The sequence below is a fragment of the Calonectris borealis genome, chromosome 12 (assembly GCF_964195595.1).
Source record: "Calonectris borealis chromosome 12, bCalBor7.hap1.2, whole genome shotgun sequence".
In the NCBI taxonomy this organism is placed as follows: Eukaryota; Metazoa; Chordata; class Aves; order Procellariiformes; family Procellariidae; genus Calonectris; species Calonectris borealis.
The window spans coordinates 1,252,775-1,262,605 of NC_134323.1; the positions used below are offsets into that span (position 1 = coordinate 1,252,775).

A 9,831-nucleotide genomic window follows, 5' to 3' on the forward strand; every position below is an offset into this window, starting at 1 on the left:
TTTCTAGGTTTTCCAGCCTGTCGTGGTGGCCAAGGAACACTTGGCTGTCCCAGCTGCTCCATCCCTGACCCTGGCTTTGGTGCTGCACAAATTAAGGCCAACAAACTGCACCGTGCAGGGCCAGCGAGTCCACCCTTGCCTGCCTGACCTGAGGCGAGGGGAGGGACAGAGCCTGGTGTCCCACGAGGGAGGGTGGCAGTGGGAGAGGACATCTCGGTGCAGGAAGAGGGGTAGCGCTGGCCTGGAAAACCGAGTGGCTCAGGTTTGGTGGAGCAGGGAAGGTACGAAGAGCAGCTTTCCAGACATCCCGCCCAGGGCATTCCCTGCCTGGGCAGGACACTCGGTTCCCCTTGCGTCATTCCTCGGCTGCCAGGAAAGGTGGATCATGGGTATGGACCACAGCCAAGAAATTGGGGTGCAGGCAGAGAATTTCCTAGAGCCACGAGCTGATGCAAGCCCTCGTGGGAAAATGCGAGATAACCGAGTAGCAAAAGGCACCCGCAGAGTCAGCGCGAGAGCGGTGCAGCGGCGGACGGAGAAGCATGGCAGGGCTACGGGTCTGCTCCGTTCTGGTGACTGGGGCCAACCGGGGAATCGGCCTGGGGCTTGTCCGGCAGCTCCTGGAGATGCCAAACTCACCCAAGTGGGTCTTTGCGGCTTGTCGGGACCCCAAGGGACAGCGAGCGCAGGTGAGGCTGGGCCGGGACGCGGTGGGTTGTGCTGGGGGACGGGAGCACTGGGTGCCAGGGCAGCAGGTTGGAGCGGGCAGGGGGTTGGCAAAGGGCTCGAGCTGCAGCCGGGCACCCACGGCACAGGGCAGCCGGGTTGGGACGGCTGTGGGACCAGCTGTGCCTGGGATGTGCGGAGGGGACAGCGGCTCGTGGCGTCTGCGGGAGGCACGGAGCCCCATCCCACGGGAGCGGGGCAGCCAGAGCAGGGTGCTGGGCGCAAGGCGGTGCAGGGACAGAGGCGGAGCGATGTGAGCTGGGCCTGGGAAAGGCTGAGCCTCTGCGCAGCCCCTCCTGCCTCGCCCATGCCCACACGGTCCCCTCTCTTGCAGGAGTTACAGAATTTGGCCTCCAGGCACCCCAACCTGGTCATCATCCCGCTCGGTAGGTGCCCCGAGGTGGGGGTCCCTCGCCCCGGTTCCCCTGGCGTGTGCCCGGGCGCTGTGCACACCCTGGGAGCCCCGTGCCGGGAGGGAGCCGTGCCAACGGGCCGGTGCCTTTGGTGGCACCGGGTGCTGCCGTCCCTGGGGGGACACAGGGGGCTCCAAGCCACCACGGGGACGCGGGCGCTGACCTCCCCTGCGTCGGCTCTGCAGAAGTCACCGACCCCGCCAGCATCAAGGCGGCTGCAGCCAGAGTCGGGGAGCACCTGGGGGGCTCGGGGCTGAACCTCCTCATCAACAACGCTGGAATTGTAAAGCTGAACTCACTCGATAACGAGACGCTGGAGGACATGTCCCAGGTTTACAGCACCAACACGGTTGGGCCCCTGCTGCTGAGCCAGGTGAGACCCTCACCTGAGCTGGGCCATCCCGGAGGGCATGAAGAGCCAGTGGGAGAGGGACCTGCCTCTGCTCTTGCCCAACAAGAAGCTCATAGAGCCGTGGGCTGGAGCTCAGGATCTGGAGCCTGGTGGGCTGGGGCACTGGGAAGAGGAGGGAGGATGCTCCAGTGCTGGTGTCAACGTTGCCCGCTGTGGAAGAACCTGGTCCTCTCCCCTGTGCCACCTCCGTGTGTGCCCCCATCTCCTCTTTCTCCTCGCAGGCGTTCCTGCCCTTGCTGAAGAAGGCTGCTCAAGGGAGCCCGGGCTCAGGGCTGAGCTGCAGCAAGGCAGCCATCATCAACATGTCCAGCTGTGGGGGCTCCATCGCTTCTCCCTTTGGCTGGGATCTGATGCAAGTTGTCTCGTACCGCTGCAGCAAGGTACAGCCATGCCATACTGGGGACAGATTTGCCTCCCCTCCCTGTCCCTGCTGTGGGGTCTGTCCGGGTCCCCTTGCAGCCACCCTTCCCCTCCCACCGCCACCCCTGCCCTGTCTCCCCGCAGGCTGCTCTGAACATGCTGACCAAGTGCCAGTCCCTGGGCTACCGGGAGCACGGCGTCCTCTGCGCTGCTCTCCACCCTGGCTGGGTGCAAACCGACATGGGGAGCTCAACCGGACGCACGGTAGGAGTTTCACCACGGCGGGTCCATCAGAGCCCCTGTGCTGATTTTCCAACGGGAGGGAGTTGCTGCCCTGAGCCCCTGACCACGACCTCCCCGCCTGCCCCATCGCTGCCTGGGCAGCTCCCCCTGCCCTGGGCCCGGCTGCCTGGTGCCCCCAACCCCGCGGCTCCCTGCTCGGCCCCTCTGCCCGGGGCTGGCGGCTTTGCTGCTTCCCCTGGCTCCGGTGGCTCCAGGGCAGCCCTTACCCAGGCCTCGGACACGGGCTGCCTCTCCCCCTCTGCCCCGCAGGCCCCCGTGACGGTGGACGCCAGCGCGCGAGGGATGCTGAAGGTGCTCTCCTCCCTCTCCGAGAAGGACACCGGCACCTTCCTGGACTGGGAGGGGAAGGTCGTGCCCTGGTGAGACGCCAGCCCAGGATCCTGGCAGCAGGACCCTGTGCCGCTGCTCCCACCTGCCCCGTGCCCTCAATAAACCCCTGCCCGAGAGCCACCGGCTCCGCTGTGCGGCCCCGCTCCTTATCCCAGGGTGTGGCGGTGCCCGCAGCCACCCACCCAGCCCATGGCCATCGCTGGGGTCCCCATGGGTCCCACGGCACCATGACCGCCCTCTGGAGACGTCCCCTCCAGGAGGCACCGGAGCCGGGGCAGAGCCCCTCTCCCGGGAGGAGAGAGATCTCCCGAGCATCCGCAGGGCTGGCCAACGTCCCGAGCACCCACCAGGCTGGCTTTCCCCCTGCCCGGCTGCGGGGCACCCCCAGGGCTGTGCTCAGCCTGGGGTGCCCGAAGGGCTGGAGGTCGCAGGGACCGGCTGCCCTCTCCCCTCAGTCGGGGGACGCAGGCGGGACAGACGGACACTCGGGCAGCAGATGGGGAGTGGGTGCCAGGCTTGGCCGGGAGGTTTGAGGCTGGGGGTGTGGAGACAGAGCAGAGAGGTGTCAGCTCCCGGCGTTTACAGAGGTGGGGGATACAAGGGGGCTGCAGGGCCGTGCGTGGGGTGGGGAAGGGGAAGAGAAGCTGCTTGCTGTGCCCTTCCCCTCTCCCTGGCAGCCCGGAGCAGGCTGAGGGCGAGCGGGGTGACCGTGCGGAGGGGTGAGCCGGCGAGCAGGAGGCTGCAGCGTGGCCAAGAGGTGCCATCCGTCTGTCCGTCCATCTGTCTGTCACCAGGGCAGGTGGTTCCCTTCCCAGTCAAGGAAGGCTCCGGAGGTGTCCTGCGAGAGGCTGGCCAGCACGGTCAGGATGCCCCGCACGCTGTGCTCCACCGTCAGGGGTGCCTGCAGAAGGGGACAAGGCGCAGCGTCACTGCCGTGGGCTGCGACCAGCACAGAAAGCAGCCGGGCTTGGGCAGACTGGAGGGTGCGCGGCCTGGGGAGCAGCACCCAGGGTGCTCATGGGGGCATTTTTCCTCACTGCTGCCGCCCCTGCAGTCTGTGCTGGGTGCGGGGACAGGGCTGGCATCCTGTGCACTTGGCAAGTTACAGCTTGCTGCCTGCTCCCTGCCTGCTCCACCCCAGGAGATGGCCCCGGCAGCCCACAGCATCAGACAACATCCCCTGCCCCAAATGCCCCTGCCCTCCCTGAGAGGTGGGGGTACAGCGGGGGTCCTGCTGACCCTCCCCTGCACAGCCCGGTACCTTCTCCGTCCCCATGTCGGTCTTCACCCAGCCAGGATGGATGGCCATGCACAAGATGCCCTTGTCTTGGAGCTCCACAGCCATGCACCTCGTCACCATGTTCTGGGCAGCCTGGAAGAGGCACCGCCGTGCCAGCACAACTCGGGGCACGGGTGGGCAAGAGGGGGGGACACTTCCCAGCCAGAAAATGGCTGTGGAGGTGGGAAATGGGACTTTGCCCTGGGGTAAAGCATCGGCACAACCCGTCTGAAGGGCTCAGTCCCGGGTGCTGCTGGTCTTGGTCTCCGTGCTTACGCTTGGGAGAGGCAGGCAGGGGGTGGGTGGCCTGGGGCAGGTGGGTCCCCCCATGGGCTCCCCTCCACGGGCACGGTGCACAGCAGAGCATCCCCAGACTCCCCCGGCACCTCACCTTGCTGGCACGGTACGGGTACATGGGGGCCTCCGGCACCCTGAGGCACAGCCCGATGGAGCCCAGTTTGGTGGAGACGTTTATGACCGCGGCCCTGCTGCAGCTCAGCCCCTCCTTCCCCGCGCCCTTCGCTGCCTTCTCCAGGAGCGGCAGAAATTCCTGACACAAAGACACCGACTCTCTGTTAATACGTGACAAGTCCCGAGCTTGAGGACCACCCTGGAGGTCTCTGTCGCAGACCGTGGACGAGCAGCTGAACAGAGACCCCCGGCAGAAGGGCAGGGGATGGGGAGGACGCCCCAAGGATGGGCCAGGCTCCAGTCTTTCCCTTCCCCAGGGAAGGAGCAGGGCGGCACGGCCAGCCCAGGGCAGGCAGGAGCTCCAGCTGGGGAGGAGTGAAGCACGGGAGATGCTGGGGCCCAGCTGAGCTGCCTCCCTGCTCCTCTGGGTGGGCAGAGGAGACCCGTGGTCCTGGTCTTGCCCCCATCAGCCTGCCTCGTTCGAGAGAGCAAGAACCCACCCAGCTGAGGGCACCTTTGCCATGGGGAATATCTCCCCAAGCAGGAGAAACCCAAAAGGTCCACACATACCTTGGCAACCTGGAGTGGCCCGATAACGTTGGTGGCAAACGTGGAGAGCATCTCCTGTGAATCCAGGGAGCGCAGTGTGGCGTGCGAGCTGACGCCCGCGTTGTTGATGAGCAGGTTCAATCCCTGGTCCTTCAGATGAGACCCCACAGCCCGTACGGCTCCTCGGATGCTGGGCAAGTTCACTGTGTCTGCTGGGGCAAAACACAAAGTGGAGGAGAGCTGCAGCAGGTCACGCAGCGTCCGCTGGAAAGCATGTTGTGGCTGGAATGGCTCTCTTTAAACCGGCATTATCCAAAAAGAAAGGAGCAGGCTTAGCAGGTCAGGGTGTTAAACACATCGAGATGAGCAGCAGTTTGTCCTCACCTCTTGGTTTCGCAGCCCTAGCTGAATTAAACCACGATTCAGCTCCTTTTTGGTCATATGGAGGTTACCGGTAAGAAGAACTTAGCTGTATTTGCTTTCTGTATTGAAGGAATTTATAATTGCACAAGGGATGCTCGGTCCTTGCACACTGAGGGTCCCGGTTTTATTTCCACCAGGAGCCAACACAGTCAGATGGGCACATTTTAAGGAGACACCATCTTTGGGGAAACAACCTAACTGCATTCTTCGAGCCCTTCTGTGTTGCACAGCAGCTATAGGAGCTGTTAATATTTTATTCATTTTATTTTGAATTATGTGAAGATCTTTTCTGGTTGATATCTGTTCTGACTGATCACTTAGAGTTATCTTTGCCTTTTTTAACAATTTGTGCTTAAATTGATCTTCCACAACACAACTTCCCATAGCTTTGCAGCCATTTCTATGCAAAATCCTTCCTTTTTTCCTTTCTTTTTTTTTTTTCTTTAGATCTTTTTGCTTGACATTGTTACCAACAAGGATTTGGACCTGACAGATGAGCTGAGGTGAGTGCAAGTAATAAAAGATTCGGGATCTAACCTGCCGTGTTTGTTTGCAGGCTCTGAGTCTGAACCTCCCCATCCTTACAGATGCTCTGGCCAGGCTGTGGGGACAACCCCCCTCAAGCAAGCAGAAACAACTGACCTCCCTGAAATTGTGCTAACCGAGGTAAGCATTTCCAGTGCCTTTTTCTTCACTTAAATATCGGTATCTCTTTGAAAATCTGCCATGCTTTGCTTGCAGGTATTTTTTGGCTAAAGCAATAGGAGTGGTATTTTTTAAGTTTATGTTGTGCTTGTTAGGATGTGCATCCCCTGCCGGGTGCTTGCCCCACTGAAGTGGCCGCTGTCAATTTAAAAGGGGTTATCTAAACACCTTCAGGATCTGAAAACTTTATATATTGCCTTTTAATATCCCAAGTACACCACCAAGCCCTTAAGAACCATGAATATTCATGCGTATGGGCGTGTTGGAGTGTGCCTTTGCTCCCCGCGCACATTTCTGCACGCATTTTTTGCAGGTGCTAATCTGATGAGCCTGCTGGGTGGGGGGGGATCGCAGAGCTGGATTTCTTTTTTGCAACACTTTGGCCCCCAAGCTGTGTTTCTGTTCTCACGCTTAGGCAAGACTGACTTAGCAAAGGTTTGCAAGGCTGAAAATTTCCTTCTTGGAGTATTTTGTACACCGATGAGCAGCAGAACAATCCTTTTTCCTGGCGTTTTTAACTAGCCCGGTGGCTTTATGGTGGTAAGCAAGTATTTGAGTGGCCCAACTTGTACCACCTTGCCTTGTGCAGCACGGACTTTCATAGAGGTGTCACAAAAACATTTTGGGGGAATTTGATGAGATAATCTGCCGTGGGGCTGCCGTAGGTGAGGGGATGGAGCCTTGGGATTTGAGAGGACATGCATGGCCAGCTGCAGGACATATCGCAGGGTGCTTTTTAGTGACTTCTCTTCGGATAATGACTGAACAGAGTTCAAGGCTCCATCACTCCACCACGTGTGAGGGATCTTTCAGTCGCTTTGGTGAATGATTAATTGCTCTGTTTGGACTAGTTGAGTCATTGCTCCAGGCGTGTGGGACCAGCACGTTTCTAGTGCTAGGCCAGCCACGTTTGCTGAAGGAACAAACTCTGTCTCCTTGGAAGAAATATGATAAGGATGGGGAAGAAAGAAAGACGGAATGAAAGGAAGCAACAGGTTTTATGCATTTTGGAGTTAATTTCTAACTTTCCTTTCTGAAAACTGCGTTCCTGTTACTGGTTTGAAGCTAACCTTTCCTTAAGATGGAGAAAGACAGCCTGAAGCAGCTTCTCCTTTTTAAAAATACTTTGTTGCCGTTGGATTTTTCATAGCTTTTTAGCTTATTTTGGGACTTTATTGATAGTCTGGGTTTTGAGGTGTATGTGTAAAGGTTGTTTATTTAGTGGTCAGCCCCTTGAGATGTCCCTTTTGATGTTAGCCATGCTTTGGTGAGCCAAGTAAGCGTGCTCTTCCTGTCACGTACTGCTGGTTGGGGCTCGCAGGTAATTTTAAAGATGCTATTTTTCATCACAGAGAAGGTGTTCTACTTTAATAATCTATTTAGTAGTAAGAGAGAGATTTGCTGCCTCTTTTTAGTAAAGCCTGACTTCAGGAATGCCTTCTTTGCTAAGAATGCTAAAAATTTACTTGAACTTTTCAAGTGATTTTTAACAAATAAATAGGTAGGTAGAAACCAATATGGTCTCTGCATTGCCTTGATTCACTTTTCTTATTATTGGCTCTAAGGAAAGACTCAAACTTATTTAGAAGCTCTGGTTGCTTCCTACCTTACTTATAATAGTGATGGCAATTCTGGTGCAAACCCTTCCTTAAAATGCCTCTTTTGGGTTTGGATGGGTTTTTTACCAACTCTTCTTAAAAAAAAAGAGGCTGCGAGCAGCCCCTGCTCTCTCAGACATCCCTGTCTGCTTCCTCAAGACACAGCTGCAGGAAACCACGTTCCTCAGCCTGGTGCTCCTTATCTCCCCATGCTTCACCCCACGCTGTCCTCCCCAGCGAGCCCCCATCCCTGCCCAGCACCCTGGAAGCTTCCTGCCTGCGAATACCCCAACTTTCGCAACACCAAGCACTGCCCTGGCTGTTCTCCCTTTTCTCCCGCGAGTCCCTGTGCTGTCCAGGTCTGTTTGACACCTTCTCCTGCGGCTCCCCAACGCTGCTGACAAAGGCCACCGAATCTGGCCTGCCTCCACAGGAGCAGGGAAAGGACATCTCCCCGGTCCAGGCTGTGGACATCCCAAACGGGAGCATGCCTCCAGGCCTGAGCATCAACCTGGGATACCACCACCACCACAAGGCCAGATTTCCCATATGCATCCTTTTAGCCTATTTCTTTTCTCCCTTTTTACCAGCAGCAAAGGAGAAGCCCACCGAGGCCACCTCCGAACAGACCCCAAACCAACCCTCCTTCTTAGGAACCATCCAGTAAGTTTGCTTGCTGTGCCCTGCCTTGCTTCACTTTGCGAACCTGCATGTCCCAGCCCAAAACTCGGGCACTGTATTTAGCATCTTTGGGAACAGAGGTCATGCCTTTCCCATGAAACTCACTCAGCTGAGGTGTCCGGACCCACCTCTGCCTGCCTCCGAAGCCGGTTTGACTGCTTCCAGCCAGAGGACAGCTCTGCTTGGAGGGGGAAGCCTGCCCAGATGTGCGCCCATCCCTCCCCGCCTGGCAGAGCTGGAGCTGCCTGGCTGCCAGCGTTAAGGCAGGCTGCCCGACAAAGCTGCCCCCGGTCCCATCCCCGAAGTGAGCGGAAGCAATGCCGGATGCGAGGAGGGAGATTGCTCCATACCTAGCTGGACCAGTTTGATGCTGGGGTGCTGGGCAGCTAATTCTCGCAGGGCCTGGAAACAAAGTGATGGAGCAAAGGAGGAGGTTAGAAGTCACCAGCAGCGTGGCCAGGTCTCCCACCCCTGCTCCCAGGTCACCCCAGCTGGAGCGGGGACAGGGTGGCTTTGCTTTTGCTGGGGAAGGTATGCGGGGCTGTTCCCAACGGACGGGGCACGGTGGCATCCCCAGGGCTGGCAGGAGAAGGGGTGCTACTGGGCTCAGGCACTGGCCCCCGTCCTGGGTGATCCCAGCATGGAGAAGGGGTTGGCCGAGGAGCGAGCACTGAGGACATGGGCACCACATCTACCCCTCCAGCCTCATCCCACCCAGCTGGGTCAGGCACTGCCATAACCGCGGGGCTGGGGGGTTATGAGACCCCACCGGAGCTCTCCTGCCCCCAATGCCAGACCACCCAGCCAGGGCCAGAGCCGGCAGAGAGCCGGCAGAGCTGCTGGGACCACAAATTCCCTTTGCCCACCTGGCTCGGGACCATCCCCGTGCCCTGCGCCCGCACTGACCTTCCCTCTCGGACCCTCGGGGTCACGGCAGGTGGCAAAAATGTGCTGGGGGGGCTGGGGGCTGGCGGCGAGCTGCCTCACGAGCTCCAGCCCAATGCCCCGGTTGGACCCCGTCACCAGGACGCTCCGAGCCAGCGCAGCCATCTCCGCGGCCTCTGCGCCGGGCGGTGACACACGGCAGGATTGCCGCCTGCTCGGCGTGAAGAGGAGCCGGGCACAGCCCAGGGTGTGGCTCCGGGCGCCCACGGGGATGGGGACAGTGCCAGCACCAACCCTGGCCCCTCTCCTGCCCCAGGCAGAGCCAGGGTCCCAGTGTGGACCAAGGGCTCCCCATTATTTCGGCACACGGCGCTGCACGTCTCCTGCATTACCCAGTTCCCCACCACTTCACTCCTCTAAAGCCCCAGCTCCCAGAGTCCCTGTAACAGCAGGAGAAGGGTCACCTCTACCACGAGCTTGGAAGAGCGCTTGGAAACACCACCAGGAAAAGGAAAACAGGTCCAAATCTGGCTGTGGCCAGCAATCTCCCAGTTTGGGAGGGGTGAGTTTGGGATGGTTGAACCCAGGAATGCTAATCCCAAGCCCAGCTTGGGAAGCGCAGGGAGGGTATGTCTAACACTGCAAGCTCAACTTGTGCCGGTGCTTTCACTCGGAGCACCCAGGAGCCAACAGAGAAGACCCCCAGCTCCCTGCAGCCCAGTCCACCCACTGCTGGGCCACCAAGCTCACGGCCAT

General features: G+C 59.2%; 2 protein-coding genes across 2 annotated transcripts; one reads left to right on the forward strand and one right to left on the reverse strand.

The window, feature by feature from the left end:
• Positions 1 to 500: 500 nt before the first annotated feature.
• LOC142087103 (C-signal-like) lies at positions 501 to 2,660 on the forward strand. Its single transcript, XM_075160890.1, has 6 exons — positions 501 to 689; positions 1,061 to 1,112; positions 1,325 to 1,512; positions 1,773 to 1,931; positions 2,056 to 2,175; positions 2,464 to 2,660. Exons 1-6 carry the CDS (start codon positions 543 to 545, stop codon positions 2,575 to 2,577), a joined length of 780 nt encoding a protein of 259 aa, XP_075016991.1. The 5' UTR covers positions 501 to 542; the 3' UTR covers positions 2,578 to 2,660.
• Positions 2,661 to 3,250: 590 nt separating this feature from the next.
• Positions 3,251 to 9,240, reverse strand: LOC142087104 (C-signal-like). Its single transcript, XM_075160891.1, has 6 exons — positions 9,097 to 9,240; positions 8,541 to 8,592; positions 4,805 to 4,992; positions 4,215 to 4,373; positions 3,806 to 3,916; positions 3,251 to 3,445 (listed from the first exon to the last, which is right to left on the reverse strand). Exons 1-6 carry the CDS (start codon positions 9,238 to 9,240, stop codon positions 3,332 to 3,334), a joined length of 768 nt encoding a protein of 255 aa, XP_075016992.1. The 3' UTR covers positions 3,251 to 3,331.
• Between the last annotated feature and the right edge of the window lie 591 nt (positions 9,241 to 9,831).

Coding starts and splice junctions, on each gene's coding strand:
- LOC142087103 (XM_075160890.1), top strand. CDS start 543: ATGGCAGGGCTACGGGTCTGCTCCGTTCTGGTGACTGGGGCCAACCGG. Junction 690..1,060: donor CCAAGGGACAGCGAGCGCAG/GTGAGGCTGGGC, acceptor CCTCTCTTGCAG/GAGTTACAGAATTTGGCCTC. Junction 2,176..2,463: donor GGAGCTCAACCGGACGCACG/GTAGGAGTTTCA, acceptor TCTGCCCCGCAG/GCCCCCGTGACGGTGGACGC.
- LOC142087104 (XM_075160891.1), bottom strand. CDS start 9,240: ATGGCTGCGCTGGCTCGGAGCGTCCTGGTGACGGGGTCCAACCGGGGC. Junction 4,993..8,540: donor CATCAAACTGGTCCAGCTAG/GTATGGAGCAAT, acceptor TTGCCCCAGCAG/ACACAGTGAACTTGCCCAGC. Junction 3,446..3,805: donor CCGACATGGGGACGGAGAAG/GTACCGGGCTGT, acceptor CCCCTTCTGCAG/GCACCCCTGACGGTGGAGCA.